The following is a 19,280-nucleotide window of genomic DNA, read 5'->3' as shown; positions in this document are numbered from 1 at the left end:
TGACGAAAATTTACCCACGGTTGTCGGCACCGTTACCATTATCTACTGAGTAATCATTATGTGTACCATTTCTTCTTTATGTTTAAGTATTTTGTTTTAATTTTGTATTTTGTTCTTTTCACATTAGTTAATTAAATGTTTACTTTAATAATAAATCAATTTGTTCATTCGTAACTTAACCCTCTCGTCACGCTCGTTCTCGCCCGCTCTCGGAAATCGCATATGGTCCTATTCCAGGCAAAAAAGATTAAAGTCTCTTGCCTAAATAAGTGTCGGTCCACAATAAGTATTTAATCTTTAAACCGTAAGAAATTGACTAATCATAGTCGAGTATTCTTTTCATATTCGATTACAATTGGTCAATTTCTTACTTCTTAAAGCTTAAATCACCTATTGTGGACCGACACTTAACGGATCGACGGACGTACGTCACGCAGTCGGAGTTATAGCGTCTTTTTCAAGATGTTGACTCGTATCGGCTGAGCTGTACGATGCGTTCGACTCGCAGGCATGCTCCAGAGCGATGACCTGCGAGAGGATATTCGATGCGTCCTTCCTTGCCCCATTCCTTCATCTTTAAGTAATAATTTCGAGGTCTGGACGTAACACATGTTTCTAAAGATAATTATATCTACAAATAGTAAGAACAAAAATCTTATATAAATTTCAAATAAATTAAAAATAGAAAATTAATTACAATACTAATTATTATTATTTTTTTAATTTTTTGATCAGTATACATTTGAGCATTATACATTTTATTAATAATTTTTATGTTTGACAGTGCTTCTCCAAATTTATATTCTTCGAAGATCTTTGATAATAACAAAGTCATCATTTCTTCATTTAAGGGAGATTCCGCGTGAGCTAACCAATTAAGAATTTTTCTGAAGTAATCGAACTTATCTGTACTCAGATTTAAGTTAATATCTTTATTTTTCATTGTTTCATTAAATTGGCTTAACGCTTCATGAACTTTACTTATAGAATTACTGTATTTATCCAATTGATCAAATTGTGCAAATTTTATTTCTTTATTACTGAAATGATAATTTTTAAATATTATTTCTAAAATTCCTTTTTTGAAGTGAAATAATGTATTATTCGTGTAAATTGCTGCCAGTGTTATTCTTGTCACGTCGGTGACAATAATAATAATATTAATATTAATATATAATATTAATATTTAATTTTTAATGAATTAGTTTTATATATAAAATGTTGATGTGATTTTTTATTTACGTGTACTCTTACGCAATATGACTGTAAGTGTCGGTCCACAATAAGTATTTAATCTTTAAGTCGTAAGAAATTGACCAATCATAGTCGATATTCTTTTCATATTCGATTATAATTGGTCAATTTCTTACTTCTTAAAGCTTAAATCACCTATTGTGGACCGACACTAATATATCTGTTTGAATCTTACATATCGAAAAATGGATCAGAAAAGAATGTGATATAATATGGCTCCAGACGAAGGTCCACTTTAAAAATCCTAAGTGTCGGTCCACAATAAGTGATTTAAGCTTTAAAAAGTAAGAAATTGACCAATTATAATCGAATATGAAAAGAATACTCGACTATGATTAGTCAATTTCTTACGGCTTAAAGATTAAATACTTATTGTGGACTGACACTAACGTGCTAAAAGTGGAACCTCAACGGTAGTATGGAAGTCCACTGTTATTATTTTTAATTTTTTATTATATTTATATTTATATAAAGATATTGCGCAAAATACTTTTTTTATAGAAAAATATAATTATGCAATTTTTCCATAAGAAATGTATTTGTAAAATATATTCGATTCAGGCAATTACCATGGATCGAAAATAGATTACAGTCGGTAATTCCTCCCATGGTAAAAGGTTGACACATCCATTAAGATTTTCTTTCCCTATATTCTTTTTGTAGATATAGCATGGACACACATCCAAATGCGATTTTATGCAATATCAGAAAATTGTATGATGCAGCTACGTAATATATTTAAATTTAAAAATAGACGTAGGTATGGCGGTAGTGTATAGTAATGATATAAACGATAATACAAATTCTTTATGATAAATTTTTCAAATCTTTTATAACATATAATTAATGATAGTTGATAGTTAATAGTATAACAGCAACAATTTGAGATACTAGACATTACAAATGCAATCTTCGCATGTGCTATTTAACTTTTTATTTTTTATTTTTTTAAAATAAATTGTATCGATATCCTTCTATACAAATTGTCCTATATAATTTGTTCCGCGATGACACTCGCTTATGAAGTAAGTGCAGCAAAAGAACTAGTCGCGAAAAAGCATCAATAATACATTTCGAGAGATGCAAATATCGATGATATACTTTTTTTTAGAAAGGTACAATAAATGAGGATTTTAAAATAGAAATCGTGTTAAATGTTGAAATTGTTAAAAAGAAAATCTCGTTTAAACTATGAAATTTTAATTCCAGTTTTGTATTATCGAAAATTAATATAATATCGATGAATTGGACAATATAATCGAAATGGTGATTTGAATTTAATGTTACGAGTTGGAAGAAACTTTCAAGATTTCCTTAAATTTTAAATATTTAAACCACAGAAATTTAAACTTTCAGAAGAATCAAGAAAGTCTCAATAAAAGATAAAAGATAATTAGTAAGAATACAATTCTTCAACAATACACAAAATTTTCAAGAATTTTCCATATTTTCAAAAATAGATTTTCCCAAAATGTTTTGATATTCACGTACCTGTACGTATATTTTATGCATGCGGTGCGAAACGTACATGAAATTTAAATAATTGGTGTTATTATTATAAAGAACTTATTTGCATACATAAACAAATTTCAAAGAAAATTTTATTAATAAAACTTTCATTAAGATAAATCTCAACAAAATCCATTTTTTCCATTAATTTTGAACAATTTTTAATCTATATAAGTAATATGTATTTTAAAGATCTTGTGTTTTTTTCTCTCTTTCTTTTGTTTAGAAAATAATATCTTCAGTTTCTCTAAATGTACAAAAAAACATCGAAAATCTTTTAGTTGAATATTATCGATAAAAGTAGCAATGAGATTAAATATTTTATATGTAAATTCGATTCTGTTTGCGTAATTTCAAATTCTTTACTTCAAAAAATAAAAGCAGTATACTTTCAAGTTCAGTATACGTTTAGTTCGAACCTAAACAAAATGGTTCAAACTTTAAATATCTCAAAAAGTGAGAATATTTTTTTCTAAATAAACTCAAGTTTCAAGTATCAAATTTGTTTAAATCTCTTATGAGTGCTTTATTATAAATTTTTTATTCCCTTATATGACAACTTTACTCATAAAATTCGAATATTACTTATAAAAAATTTGATTCTTTGTGATAGTATTTACTTATAAATATATTTCGAATCCTACAAGTATTCATTCTAAAATTCTAAAATAACTAGTGATTGATTATTTCGTAACTTTAATGTATAAAATATTTTTTTATAAATATTACTCGAATCCTGAAAAATGAAATCTGATTATTGATTTTGGATTTTTAAATATATATTGAACTTAATCCCCTCGCTAGACAAAATGCTCAATAAACGAGTATATATCGCAACGCGCGTAATTTTTGAATATTGCATTTTCACTTTAATCCATCGCATCTGTCGATCGAATATCGAAACCTTGAAAGGCAGATGGTGCCGGGAAGAAACATGATTACGTAGCAGGTGTATAATGTTGAGCGCGCGCGCGACAGGTGAAATGAAGACTTTAATTCCTACTTCACATAGGAACCGCCACCAAACTTTTGGAAAGCCATGGAAATTAAAGGAAGAAAAACACATTGGTTTCAAAAATTAATAACTAGATTCACGCTATAAACAATTTCGATATGTTCAATTTATATCCATTTCTATTAGTGTTTATGAATTTTAGCCTTTTAGTTTAATTTTACTATTTATTTTTTTCTAATTCTTAGGATTAAAAAAAGACAAAAGTAAACTAATAAATCATTTCTGTTAATGTCCATTAATTTTAATCTCAGTTTAATTTATTATTTATCTTTTTCTAATTCTTAGAAAAGAAGAACTAAAAGAAGATAAAAATAGATTAAAAATTAAAATTAATCTACATTATAAAAATGGAAAAATTGATCGCAATCGAAATTGGTGCGGATCCCTGCGAATTTCATCGCTGCTCGAAAACAACAGGAATTTTCTTCGACTGCGCAAAAAGAACCCGATTGTCGATTTATTTCGGGCATCGACGCGAGAGTACGCGTGCGAAATACACAATTCATTGTTCCGCCGTGTCCTGGTATATCTGTCGTTCGTTCACGCGTGTTGCACGTGTGGTCGATGAGAATTAATCGGCTCCTCATGTTTCGCGCGCGTAGTGCGACGCTTCATCGGTTTTTCCCAGGGTGACGCGATTTCCGAGCCGATATTTCTTCTTCCTCGCAAATAAGATCCGGCGAGGTGGAAAGGAACGATCAACAATTTCGCCGGACGAATACTAACATTTCCACAATCGGTATCGTGCGATTCATCACAAGCTGCCGTTCATGATAAGAATACTAGTTATCAGCCAGTTGAAGTCAAGAAAAAAAAGGTAAACAGAAATTAATTGAAAATATAGAGATTTTTATTAAAAACGGAAGTTCGGAATTCTTTACTTGTTACGAGCGCACATGCACCTGTCCCGAAAAGTAATCAAACAATTTTTCCGATTTGTCCCGATGCTCCTTTATGCCGATGGTTGTAAATCGTGCCGCTGTACGGTGTCATAAATCCATCCGGTAGATTATAAAGCAAATCCCAGTTTCTTCGCAGTCGGCGATCCTTCCGGCCAAACTAGTTTCGGTGGAACTCCCAATTAATCCCATCGACGGGAACTGACTTGAATGACGATGGATGTATTGACCGCAAGACAGAGTTGGAACGCATCAACGGAGATAACTGGACATTATCGATAAAAAGTGGACTACAAAGATATCATCGATCAATAAAGCGATCTATTCTATTAAAGATATAAGTCAGAAATTTAAGAATAATTATAGAATAACTATTGTTATCATATTTTGAGGGTACATTCATTAATACATTTTGTTCATATATGTGAATTCTTAAGTCAGTCTATCCTGTCGTTTTTTAAAAAATTATTATAATATATATATGTTTATAACACAAATAATGAATAGTGCATACATTGACCGTTTATCTATCACGATATTTTTTATATTAATAAGAATAAGAAGAAAAATATTAATGTAAATTAGATTTTCAATGAATAAATAGAAAAGAATAAATAGACTATTATAAATAAAATTTTTTAATTTTTTAGTTTAAGTAGTTTAAGAAAATATTGACCTCAAATACTTGAATTTTGAAAAATTTCAGTTCTATTAATATCCATCTTTTGAATCTTGACAACAACACCGCGCGCAATGAGAATAAAGATATGTAACTAAAAATCATACATTATCTCAAAATAATAAATCAATATGGCGAGCATAAGCCAATCTCATAATTTCATGTAATTGTTGTCAATTTCACTCGTAATATAATTTGGTTTCAGCAGCAATAATGTTTGTTTTAAGAAATTAATATTAATTATATATAATATGTATTAATTAATATTATTTAAAAAATAATGTAAAAGACAAATAGAATACCTTTTATAACAAAAAAATTAGTCAAAATACAAATTTTATAATTTATAGATTGGTTATAAAGTCAACAAAGCATCTGTGTTTTATTTTATAAATTTCTTCTTTTACTAATTTACTAATTTATTTACTTAATGAACTAAATGAACAGTAAAGTAAGAATTAGATGTAATATTTGCACTTAGAAATCATTTTGTAATTTAATGATAATTGTTTTTCATATCAAACTTTTTCGAATAGAAATGGATATTTAATTGTGCTATCATACTTTAAAGAAAGAACGTCGTTTATCAAAAATTTTTTTGAATCTTTGAACAAATGCCAGCGAATTCTCAACAATTTATACCACCAATCATGATTGTTGATCTTATCGAATTTTGTATCCTCGTTAACGTGTACCTCAAGTCTGTCTCGCAAACCAGTCCTCATTGCACTTTCGTATCGATCAATATCGGATCCTGTCCGTAAAGAATAAGGATTGGTAACTGTCACCTTCACACATGAAGTATAGTGTTTCAATGTGAGTCGCAGGAAGTAACTCGAGACACTTGGCTTCTGAACACGTGCGGACGCTTAAGCGAAATATGCTGGACGCCGACCGAATGGGATTCGCACGATTAACCGGATCGCTGGCGATATCGATGATATTGGTACGAAGCAAGTATATTGATTCTATATAAATCATGCCTTGGCAAATGGATGCCATGCATTTCACAAATAACTTGATAATCCGACGATGATTTATTAACGATAGATATGTGAATAATGACCTTTTTGGTTTAATTTAATCTTGATATTTTTCTAATTCTTAGATCTGAAGAAAGATAAAAAGCAAATCAAACCAAGATTAAAGTTAATCTACATTGATAAAAATGAATGTAATTAAAATAATTTATTTAAAAACGGAAAATCGAAAGTAAAATTTTACGATGCACTACTCCCTCGGAAGGCAGATTTTTTGATAATTTAATAACGATTTATTGAAAATTTAATAACGATTTATTGAAAATATATATTTGAAGAATATATCCATTTCTACTAAAGTCTATTAATGTTCGATATAATTTATTCTTAATGTTCTTTTTAATTCTAAAAACTAAAAAAATAAAAACAAGTTGATGTTAATGAAATTAAAATTAATCCATAATGATAAAGATAGACATAATTTATTAATAAAAATAGCTCAATTAAATGCTATCGAGATTGTAAATGAAATTTAACGGCATTACAGCACTTGGAAAAGCACTGCTCCACCGGAAGGCCAGAGGACCGGCATGAGAATCCCTGGGGAACAGAAGGGCGCGTGCCGAGGGTTCGCATCTGCCGCAGTTGCTTTTACATCCCCACGTCTCTTTCTCGAAAGGGAAGGCCACCACCATCAGCATCGCCGTCCACGTACGTGAGTCTCCGGTTACAAAAAAGAAAAAGGAGAGAAAAAAAAGAGAGAGAGAGACGTTTCCGCAGGAAGCACCGTCGAGATCCCTCTTTCGTCCCTCATCGAACATTCTCGTGAAACGCGCGGGCGAGCCGCAGCGATGGATAATCGTATGTGCGAGTCGTATGCAATTATTGCGCTCGAAAGATCAGAGTGGCTGAGCTCCTCACGTAGACATGGAGGAGGGTTTTTACCTTATATCGCAATCACTGTGATTTCGCACACAGCCAACAATTTTTACCCTCGCGCGTCCCAGAACGTTGCGGCCGACTTGCGTATCTTTGCGTATTACGCGAATCGGCCGCAACTAAGTGAAACGGCGCGATTACTTATTAGCCGCACGTAAGTATAAAGTCGAGCGCAAAAAAACACAAGGATTGATCCTTGGCGAACGTCGCAAAAACTGGATGAGCAGCAAATGAGATATCACCAGCAAATGAAATAACGAAAAGAAAACTATAAAAAACCATTTAGCCTTTGTTTACTTTATTACTATGTAAAAAGGAGTTTACTTATAATAATTTAAATAATAGTTCATCGCAAAATGTAATTTGTATTTCCTCATCAATCGTTTTGCTGCTCAAAGATCAGGAAGATAGGCTAGATACAAAAATTACGTTCGAATTTACGCTTGATTTCTCCCAATTCTGTGACTTTTCGTCACTTTTGCCAGCAAAGGAAAAATGCTCTTTTATTGTATGCTCGTTTGATTTTCACGTTTTTATCTCGTAGCGGAAAGGTACGTTTCATAGAAAAATTTTGTTTGTGCGATTTAATAGCTGGCTGAGGACAACAAATGTACGTTCTGGAACAGTACGTCCCTGTATTAGGGCCCCAAAGGAAGGGGGGACTGCAGGTAAGCAGCTGCGAGCATCTGCAGGGGCAGCGGCGGCAGCCGCGTGTTTAAATTAGTCTTGGCACAACTGTCGTGCGTGCAGCATGCACGAAAGACTGTTCCCGAATTCGATGTGTTGAAAATTGGATTAAGAAAAATCGTGAAAGAAATAAACGTTTAATTTACTCCAAATTACCAATCGGATTTTTGTTACGCGAATACGAGCGATCCGCTTCGATAAAATTAATTTAAACTTAACTTTCTAGTAAGACAGGATCGATAAAATGCAATAAGAGATTATCTTCCTTTTCTGAAATTTAAAAACAATTGCAATTGATAATTGGGAATTTAAGAGAGATTGCAGTGAAATTCAAGTGTAGCGGTTGAAAAATGATAGCGATAGATTAATTAATTCCGATTGTATTTGATAAGATAAATTAAAAAAAAAAAAAGACAAAGCGAATTGATGATATTGATATAGTGAAGCAAACAGTAGAATTTGTTTAAATGATCGTATGAAGGATCAAGAAGGAAGAAAAGAAGCGGAAGAAGATGATACTACTCAGGGTAATTGTGACGCTGGTCGCGTGCTGGATCGTCAAATGCGATCTGTTGGATCTCTACGTCCAGCACATGGACGAAACGATGAGGACGATGCCGTATAGAAATAAGCGACATCCCATGGATCCTGTTTCCAGAAGGATAAAGAGGAATCTTCAAGAAGATCAACCGTTATTTAGGATCGGTAATTTCAAAAAACAGCGGTTAAATGTCGATGAGAATTGGTTGAAGGAATGGAAGGCCAAGGGAAAGATTGCTTTCTACAAAAACGACGGTTTAAACTATCCAAACAAGTACGAGAAAAATCTTGATCCCGATCAGTATGAGATGCTTTTGAACATAACACAAGATTCGAAATATCCTGAGAAGAAGTCGACAATTATCGAAGACGCTACTGAAAATTCACAATTAAATATCTTACAGAATCCACTAAGTAAACAACAAGAGAAAACGTTGGCGGATGAGCTGATAACGATACAGAATGAGACCAACGTCGAAGAGTTAGCCGCCGAAGATGTGGAACGTGAAAAAGAACTCTCGGCAGAGAACTGGAGGGCCTACGAAGAAATAGAGACCGAGAACAATTCGCAATTCGAAATAATCAGCGAGAACGAGCGGATCAATCCAAAGTCATTTGTTGCTTCGAGCTTTAAGGGGACGCCGAAGTTGCATGAAAGCCGGGTACCGAAGAAGTACTTTCTGGAGAAGTCAGCGAAAAATGGACGAGGTGCGAAAAGTTCTTTCGTCAAAGACGAGATGAGGTCCAGAAGAAGCGTGAAGGAAGGGGTAAACGAGGATACATCCAATGTCAAACCCAAGTTCACCAGGTTTGAGAAGCTGAATGAGAACGGTGACGTGATTCTCGAGTGGGATCCTTCGGACGACGAAGAGGTGATCTTCAGAGTCACCGCCAAAACTCTCGGCTACGTCGGCATCGGTTTCAACGAGAAGAGCCACATGAAAGGCGCCGACATCCTGCTCGCTTGGGTGGACGATCACACCAGTGCTGTCAATCTGTTGGTAAGTCAGTCTCCCAGCAGATTTTGTCCCAATAGCCGTTGATCCATGGGAAGGCGACCAGCCGCGCGCGATCTGATCGATAAATCTTGATGCCCGAAAAGGTGTTCAGGATGGTTCTCCGTACAAAAAAGTATCGAGGCCGCATAACGACCTGCTGACCAAGTCGAATACATGTCTATATTATTGAATCCTTATAGCAATTTCTTACCTAATCCATTGTCTTAATGATATTAAATAACAATATTAGGATTTGCAATTCTAATATCAGCGTTACTCACAAAGGACCTAACATGGAAATTGTGCGAAACTAATTTGATTCTTCTTGAAATATATTGTTAAACAAAATTCTAAGAGATACGTATTTTTTTATATCCCAATTTAAAATTTAAGGGATGAAAAAACCTTTCAAAACTTACGTTACATTTGATCCTAATCAGGATGGAACGTATAGAAAAATGTTTTAAATAAATAAAACTTTTATGATTTTTTTATGTACTTTGTAATTGTTTTAGATATTTAGACTTGTCAAAAATTTAATATTTTTTTAAAATGTCTCATCTCCAATTATTATTTTTGTGAAATTTAAATTTCTTTTAAGAGTAAAAATTAAAAGAAATTTTATGCCAAATTTAACTATATATAATAAAATTATTTTACAAAATCACATCTTTGAGAAATAAATTGAAAAATTTTACAAAAATAATAATAGGGATGGAATAGTCTAAAAAATATTAAATTTTTAGAAAATCTAGATACAATCATAAGGGATGGTTTTTCCTTTTAAATTATAAATTTGATATAAAATAATACATGTCTCTTAGATTTTTTGTGTTTAATAATATATTTCAAGGTGAGTCAAATTAGAATTTTGCACAATGGTGACAGATCTATTGTTAAAACTAATTTTTTTCTCAAATAGTTTCTTTTTCGATAATTGATTCCATCGGAATCACAATGACTCTTACCATAATTAATTTAAAACTGGACAAATTACTTCAGAAACCTAAACTATTAGAATGGTTTCGCTTTCCGTAATTATTCATACCTTACAAGCGCTAAATTATTTTCACACGGCCACGAACCGCGACGCGGTGAAATTAGCGCGCTCGACGTATAAAAAGAGATTTGCATCGGCATGAAAACGTGAACAAGAATTAATAGAGCGATCGCATTCTGAGTAGATGCTTTAATGTATCGTCGCCGTCATACAGCTGTGTAAGAAACTTCGTTTTCTTCTTATTTCACTTATCGATTGCGTACATACAATCACGGCTCGTATGTTTTTTTCGAGAAACATCCAGTTCTCCCTGAGAGTTACTTCAATGACAGACTCAAAGCATGAAACCTAAGATTATATAAATAAATAAGAATATATAAATCTATGATATATATATATATATATATATATATATATATATATATATATATAAAAGAGGAGAAAAAGCATGAAACTGTGTGTGCGTTTCAAGCTCGCGGAATCCTTCGGAATTTATGAGCATGGATAAAGAAATTCTTGACATGTAATCTACATTTGCAACGACAAGTTTTTAATCAAAGACATGATAATGGAGCCTGTTTGAAGCCTGTGCGAAAAGAATATCTGAAATTTTTAATAAATGATTAAATAAAATTAAATAGTTAAATAAAATTAAATAAAATTAAATAGTTAGGAGAAGAGATATAATCTCTAGGTTTCTCTTTGTCGACGAATCCTGAAACATTCGAGCGCGAGGAAAAACACGCGAGGACGAAGAAACTGACTCCCTGGCTCGATTTCGCGCCGAAGCAGCCCCTCACGAGGGATCCGAGACAGTTCGAAACCTGTCGGCGCGTATCTCTCTCCAGCGAAGGGGGAAACCGGCGAAGGGAGCTGACGAAAGGCCGCGAAGCTGGGGGGGGGGGGAGATGGTACAAAAAGGGGGCGACAACAAAAGGGAGGACGAGGAGAGAAGGAGGAAGATAGAAAAGAAGAAGAAGGGAAAGAAGAGGCACGACGAAGAGATGAAATGGAGGAAACGAAAGATGGAAAAAGGAGCTAAAGAAACGCGAAAGCCGGGGAATTAAAGGAAGATTAAGAAGGCGGTTGAAGCAGAAAGAGAGATCGAGGCAGCAGCTTGAAGGACCTGCGAGAGACTGCAGTGGAGGAAGGGACGTGGGAGGAGAGAGAGGAAAAGAAAGGGAACAAAAGGAATACCCCCTTTTCCTCATCCCCCTTCCCTCTTTCCAAACCGCATCTCTCTATTCGGACGAATCGCTTTCGAAGGAGAAACTCGCTCGCGCAATCGATCCGTATTAATGAGAAGCGTTAATTAACGCGATGTCGTGATCGATGAAGTCGTTCATCGTTTTCATTTTTGTCCAGGTGCACCAGTCACGCCGGGCATTCCTGATGGCGTTTTTTTTTTTTTTTTTTTTTTTTTATGTACTTGTCTACGTATAGCGGAAGATTCGCGACGAGAAGAAATTATAGGTTCGCTTAAGTAACAAAACTGATTGCTCTAAAAAAGAAATATGTATATATCATTATTGATATGTATATATTATTATTCATTATTATACAGCGCGAAGTAATAATTGACTTGACAATTAAAATTTTCGAAAAGTAGCACGAGACGTTTTAATTGGTGATCAGATATTAGAAAGCGAACGGAGCCGAGGACTTGAACAACGAAATGCCAGGGCCCAGAACCTGCTTCTGCCGTAGGGCCCTGATTCCCCGAAATCCTAATCTTAATTAAATTTATATCCATTACGCCTGACGACGCCCAGCCACGTCGTATCGCACGAGGAATTCCTCTCTCGAGAGCGGGACACGTCCTCCCCTCTCCGTTTAACACGGAGACTGAAAACGCGGAATTTACTCGGCGGTAGTTTCTTGTACAAAGATAATAATATATACATATCAATAATGATATATACATATTTCTTTTTTAGATCAATTTCGTTACTTAAGCGAACCTATAATTTCTTCTCGTCGCGAATCTTCCGTCATACGCAGACAAGTATGTAAAAAAAAAAAAAAAAACGCCATCAGGGATGCCCGGCTTGACTGGTGCACTGGTGGACGAAAATGAAAACGATGAACGACTTTGTAGCCGACTTTGTATATTTTGTAGCCGACTTTGACTTCGTAACAACAATTTTCTTCTCTTCTTTCCGCTATCCGCAAAACGAATTGATTCTACTTACTTGTCAGGAACCCATCGAGAATCGTTCAGATCGCAAAACGATAGGAATCTCCCTTTGCATGAGTATTCTTTCCTCCAGATTTAATTCATGCTCGTTCTTCGTTCCAAAGAAAATTAAATCGAAACTCACGCGATATGTATCTGGGTCAATACTAAATCTCTCCCAAAATGAAATTCAGTGTCGACGAATGAACTGCGTTTCCATCAACTCCGACTTTTCGAGTCGATTTACCTGATCCTCATCTCGACAAGAGGGTTGGAAGAAAAAGGGTGAGAAAGAGTGATGAGGGAAGACGCAAGAGAAGAACGAACTAGAGAAAGAGACAGAGAGAGAGAGAGAGAGAGAGAGAGAGAGAGAGAGAGACAGAAAGAAAGGTCGGGATAAAATTAACGAACGTGATTTCACAACGGGCGAGATAACGTCGTGATAAATTCACGTCCGACCAACGGCCTCTCACTGTGCGTTTCTTCGGCGTATGCGATCGATCTATCCTCGTGTTCTTCTTCTTGATGAATTGTAAATTTCTTGACGCAACGGATCAGGATTAGACTTAGGTCTCTCATCAATGTGCTGGAGATAATGCATAAATTAATAGAAAATATACGTTACTATTCTCTTTAACAGCACAGTTTAATAATCGAAAATAGAGTATTTTCTCTAGTGATTCTTATAAAGACAAGGAATTAACTAATCAAGATTTTCAAACCTTTAAATAAATGCAATTTATAAATTACTACTTGTTATAATGTAATAATAAATAAATAGTAATTATTACTGGTAATAATGATTTATAACATAAATTATTACTTATGTATAAATTATTATATGTAGAAAATTATTATTATTGATTATTATTGTCTTAGATAATTTTGTGTCACAAACGCAAATTGACTTCTTACTTGCGAGAAACAGCATTTTCGAAATGAGGTAGATTTTTAATCACGAGTCATAATCGCGGAGCGACCTCCCGTCGAGGCGACAATTTGTTATTTGTCAGTACGTACATCTAACACATACACGCATACACACACGTGCGCGCGCATACACAAATAGACATACACAAATTATGTCTTGTAACTGGGTTTGACAAATATCGCTATATGTGCGTACCTGTTGCATTGATGAGTGATGCACTTATGCATTTGGATTCATCGGCCCGGAGGTAGCTGAATGTGCTGGCGGCAAAGAATACACACACACACACACACACACACACACACACACACACACACACACACACAATGTGTGGATACAAGGATACATGAACTTGTGTGGCCGTGTATGAAGAGAGGGTAAGAGGGCGAGAGGAGAGCCCGCTGGATATGCCGAGCTTGGCGTTAGGGGCCCAGTCAAGGCCTCCAGACATCGTCGGCGGGGGGGCTGTGTGCGAATCTTTAAGCATCGCTGCCGAGAAGGACGAAACGATGGTCCTGGGTCTGACGAACAAGACGACGATGTTGTGCATGTATGCGATACCCTGGACCCCGAACATCCCAAGTATCCGGAATCTCTTAATGGATTCTACTGATTAAAGGCAAGCGCGAGTGAGGTACGCGTGTCGAGACGTTACATGTATACATGAAATTATATATAAAGATTATGCATAAAGAAAATGCATGAGAAGATAAAAATCATAGTACGTTGTCGAATCCTTCAGTCAATCAAGAAGATCTCGATTGGGAATCTGCGAGGGCCGACGTATAAGCATCAGATAATTCATTAATCGCTATTAATTCGCGGTAGAGAATCTCGCCGACAGGGCCAGGGATGAATGGAGTGGTTTCAGAGAGAAGAGAGAGAGAGAGAGAGAGAGAGAGAGAGAGAGAGAGAAACTTTAAAGACGGCTGCTCGCAGCCGTTGTCGACCAGCGTGACCGACAATGCGTGCGCGTATACGACGATTGCGATCGTAATTTATTACCACGCCGGGAAATACGAGTCGCTGCTCTCCGCGTACGAGTGAATCTGAAATGCGCGTAATCCGTTCATCCCTTTGGTCCCAAAGACCAACGAGTCCGTCCAGGATATACGGGACGGACAGTCGGACACTCGAGCGCAACGGTGCGTGGACGGGGCCTCCTCCTCCTCCTCCTCCTCCTCCTCCTCCTCCTTCTTCTTCTCCTCCTCTTCCTCCTCCTCGTCCCCCTTTCTCCTCGTCGCTCTTCTCTTCCATTTCCTCCACCTACCCGATTTCGCTGTGATTTTTTTTCTCATTATCCTGGACGATCCCTCTCTTCTTCGTTTTCTACCATCGACTAACACGTTTTCGTCCTTTTCCAATCCCACTTCGCGTCTCGCCACTCTCCCCTCCTATTCTCGTCCCGCGTAGATACCCGATCGCTATCTGCTTACAAAGCGCAGAGTACATGCCGAAGAAACGAAAGAATAAAATTCTTAATGCGTCTTGGATGATAGCCAGATAGCCGGTGATCAATGATTATCACGTCGTGTTTAAAGGCGATTATGCAGAAATAAAGAAATGGAAAGATCTGTGAATAACTATTGGTGATATGAAAGTCTCGCGGGTCTTGCAATTGGTTGTTGCACTGACGTAACGTCATTATAGAAGGCTAAAAATCGTTAATACATTATTTCAAATTAATCTTGTAGAAAGAAGCTACCGTTTAAACGGAGATGAAAGGATTGAAGGAGCACTTTTAGCCGCGGCAGAGACAATCGTGAATGTGATGAGGTCCCGAGGGTGTAATAAAAATACGTCGCGCCGGTAGCGTGTATTAATAGCGCGATTAGCGACGCGGGAAAGGTGCAGATGTGGAAGAAGTGTGGGCAGTGGAACGAGCGGCTGTGCAATTTATATATCTCCGAATGCCCCGGAGGTGGGTCAGGCAGCTGCTCGGCTTTATCACGTTGCCGCGCCGTGTGGTTGAAGCGTCAACAAGGTGTCGTTTACCTGCGTCCGACATACGACACGGTTTCATCCTTTCACGAGTGAAGAGGAGATTAGGAATTCGCCAGAAAATTTATCTATCTGTTCTGTCTCTTCGCGCTAATCATCGCTCCTCCGCCCCCTTCTTTGCCTCTTCTCCTCTGCCGTCGTTGTCGGTTCAGTTCCTTTTCTCGTAGTCGGTTTTACACCGCTTTATCTTCCGCGCATTACACCGCGACTCCCCGCGACGAGAGAAGAGATAAAAGGAGATTCCAGTCCATCAGGAATATTTCATGGATTAAGATTCACTTCGGTGTGACGCGTTTCTTCGAGCTTAGTGGATCATTCTTTCCATAACAAGCTCCTTCAAGTCTTCTTTTTTTTTTTAACACCTCCATTTGAGAATTTTGAAAACACAAACGGAACCAATAATTTTTTTAGAAGTAAAATTTGATCATATATTTAGTAAAAAATATATAACGAGGAAGACAATATGATAAATGTTTGTATGGATTTTCTCGCATCGAAATTAATCGTGTTACCTCCCAAATATGTAACGGAAAGGAGGAATCCCGCGAGAAGGGTACAACGGACGGAAGTGTCAATTGTGAAGTCAGCCGGGCGGATGCCCAATATGGAAAAGGGATTTTTTGCATTATTGAAAAACGAGGCGCGCTTATTAGCATTCCCGACGTCCGAGTCGACGTAATCCTACGTATGATTTACGGTTCCCGCGTTGCGGAACCGGTCCACCCGGGCCAAATGAAATACCGTTCGCTACGCGCCATTTGTCCAGTCTTGGTGAACCACCCTTCGACTACGTACCTGAATCATCGTACGCTTTTTACCGACACGAGAAATCCGCACGATCACCGCTTCTCTGTTTCTCTTCCCTCGTAATCCGAGACTTCGATTTTTCGCGAAAGCCCAGCAACTTCACAATACATTCGTAACAACAGATCCGTACATCTTGAAATCCCGCGAGGATACAATCGTGCTAGTAAAAACATAAATTTGTAATTATAACATCGACATGCGGCACTTTTTATATTGCGAAATATTTAAAGTCATTACAATAATTTTCAAATTTCGGGACTCCCAAAAATCGATATAAGTTTGTCGACAATTCCTCTTAATCTTGAAAATAGCGAACAGTTTTTTCTAATCCTTTTATTCTTTTAAATTAATATTTTTTAAAAAGCGTAAGGTAAATGTCCCAATTAGTGACAATCGTGTTTTTCTTTCTCAATAAATCAATTAATATAGATCAATGTTTATTCTAAAAAATGTGTTGATATTCAAAATTGTGCACATCATTTGTTATAATGAATTTTGAATAAAATTGAACACTTTTGTAAATGCTAAAATATTATGATTATAAACATGCCGCTGACGGTGGCAAATCGAGCAGTTGCTCATTGATAGCTTATGAGGAGACGAGTATATCGATGGTCCCTTTATCAATTGATTCTAGCTATTATTAAGCTAAAAGTAAATAAAAAATAAGCACTCAACGTTAAATAGATATTAAGGAACATTATAAGTAAACTGAAAACGTCACAAAATACATATTTTTTTTAGTTAATGTTAATGTTTTTTAGTTAATGCATTTGTCACTAATCAGTACAAAAATATTTTTGTCTTTATTATTGACGAATCGAAATAAATGTGATATAAAACGATAAATGTTCTTATTTTAAAAAAAGACATGTAATTTATAAATATCAATTATTATTGAATTAAGGAATAGCATTAATATCGTAATATCTTATCCTTTCAAAATTTAAAAAATTAATACAAATACGAATTGCTAATCTATAAATTGCCATATTTAAGTCAGTAATAGGGACACTCATGATTCTGTACCAATTTGTGATAGTCGATAGAGTTTTTAACCTATGTATTGATTGTCATATGTGAGTATTCAGTAAGATACTTACGATTCTTTATATGATAGTTAGTAGAGAGTTTAATCTAAATATACATTGTCTTGTTTAAGAAAGTATTAAAACACTCATTGATTCTTTATCAATTTGTGATTCCAACAATTATCTATTATTTTCTATTACAAATTTATTTAAGTAACGTACTTATTTGTGAAATTATTTTAAACAGTTTTATTGAGAGATACTTATTAAGATGTAAAATACATTTTTCGCATTTTCCAGCTTCTTATCAATTACTACTTTTATTCTAAAGAAATACTAAAATCAAAAAAATTTTTTTAATCCCTCCAAAAAGAAAAATTAATTAAAAAAAAAATAGTTAAAAATTACTACTTGGTACTTCTATCATCATTTAAAATTCTTATGCACTGGAACAATAATCTTTGAGCTACTCCGAAATCTCTTTCTCTCTCTCTCTCTCTCTCTCTCTCTCTCTCTCTCTCTCTTTGCCTCTATTAACTAGATACAACTGATAAAACATTGACAGATAAGGACTGTGCCTGAGGATTGCGGAATTTTTTGTTTCTTCTAGAAATCATAAGGATTAGAAGGATAGTTCGAATATAGACGATTCTCGAAAATCAATGTGTTCTGTGCACGTACAGAAAAGTCTCTCCGATCTTCCTCTTTGCTTTCTACCATGTTTTTTTGATCGTGCCAGTTATCCGTAATACGTAGCAGCGCGATACGAATTACGAAGCTCCCTTTTTTCGTATCCTGACTTGCCCTGCAGGCCCAAAAACAACTCAGCTCAGAAAAGAAGAGCAAATTAGCGCTGTTGTAACGGCTGAACCGCCGCGAAACTGGTTCGCAGAAGCACTTTCGTATTCTAACGAGATTCTAGTCTAGTTTTGCGACTGTTTCGAGATCGAAAAATTGCAGTTTGAGAACTCTATGTTGTTTTCGAAAAATTATACCTCGATTTTTATCTAAATAATTTCAATAAAAAAATAGCATTAAATTTTTTTTTTAAATAGATTAGCGTCTTATTAGATATTTCTAAATTAAGTTTTTTCAAGGAAATGAATATCAAATACTAGGAAATTTTTTATTTAAAATTTAATTTTTCATCTTCAACGCGACGCATCGACTTTATTCGCAAAATGATCCTAAACGTCAAACTTTATTCGGCTGTTAATATCGAGTCTCAGAACCTTTTGTCGATTTTAATCAGCGCGACGAATAAGGCGAATAGAAATTTTACATGCGATTAAAGTATTAACTGCAGGAGTCATTAAGTGGATTGTCAAGTAAATTGCGGGGGCCGTATGCACCCTCGAGTGGCAGGCGCCCCCGCCGATGACGACAAGAGCGGGAGAGATTTCCACCGCATTTTAATTCGTTGATTATTATTCCGCGTAACCGCTCGTAAAACCGGCTACTATGAGCCTTAACGACTCGCCGCTCGTAATTGCGCGTAACCGCGTGCGAGCACCTCCGACTTCGTGATCGCAACACGTGAGAACCGAGCCGAAATCACGACTAAAAGCTCGGTAATACTTTCCTGAAGAAAAGTAGATGAATTTTCAGAATATCGATGTATTCTGGAAAAGATTCCTCTCGGAGGAACAAAATTTAGATAATAAATATAAAAACGAATTTATAATTGTAATACAAGAAATGTTATTTTTTAATCGAAATTGAAATAAAACGACATTTTTCACATTACAATTATAAATTCGCTCCTTCAATTTTTCGTTACAGATTAGGAAATAAAGTGAATTAACACTGAAACGTTGGAGCATCATAAGAAATT

General features: G+C 35.4%; 1 protein-coding gene, 1 long non-coding RNA gene and 1 pseudogene across 3 annotated transcripts in view; all 3 read left to right on the top strand.

Annotated features, from left to right (window-relative positions):
* The first annotated feature begins 3,360 nt into the window (after nucleotides 1–3,360).
* On the top strand, nucleotides 3,361–5,311 carry LOC148937639 (uncharacterized). The gene is made up of 2 exons (XR_016138078.1): nucleotides 3,361–4,595; nucleotides 4,806–5,311. It is a non-coding gene; the product is annotated as an uncharacterized LOC148937639 (long non-coding RNA).
* A 721-nt stretch (nucleotides 5,312–6,032) lies between these two features.
* Nucleotides 6,033–8,380, top strand: LOC148937638 (uncharacterized; annotated as a pseudogene). The gene is made up of 3 exons (XR_016138153.1): nucleotides 6,033–6,302; nucleotides 6,884–7,240; nucleotides 7,273–8,380. The product of XR_016138153.1 is annotated as an uncharacterized LOC148937638 (transcript).
* The window catches only part of LOC105428114 (MOXD1 homolog 1), a 26,820-nt gene continuing 15,527 nt past the window's right edge, over nucleotides 7,988–19,280 (top strand). The window contains exon 1 of the mRNA XM_089071938.1: nucleotides 7,988–9,503. Coding sequence (XP_088928064.1) covers nucleotides 8,475–9,503 — 1,029 coding nt within the window. The 5' untranslated portion in view covers nucleotides 7,988–8,474. The remainder of the gene's footprint in view (nucleotides 9,504–19,280) is intronic.

Source organism: Pogonomyrmex barbatus, unplaced genomic scaffold (assembly GCF_055798465.1).
Source record: "Pogonomyrmex barbatus isolate J1 unplaced genomic scaffold, ASM5579846v1 scaffold12, whole genome shotgun sequence".
NCBI classification, from domain to species: domain Eukaryota; kingdom Metazoa; phylum Arthropoda; class Insecta; order Hymenoptera; family Formicidae; genus Pogonomyrmex; species Pogonomyrmex barbatus.
This window is presented reverse-complemented; position numbering and strand designations above follow the sequence as displayed.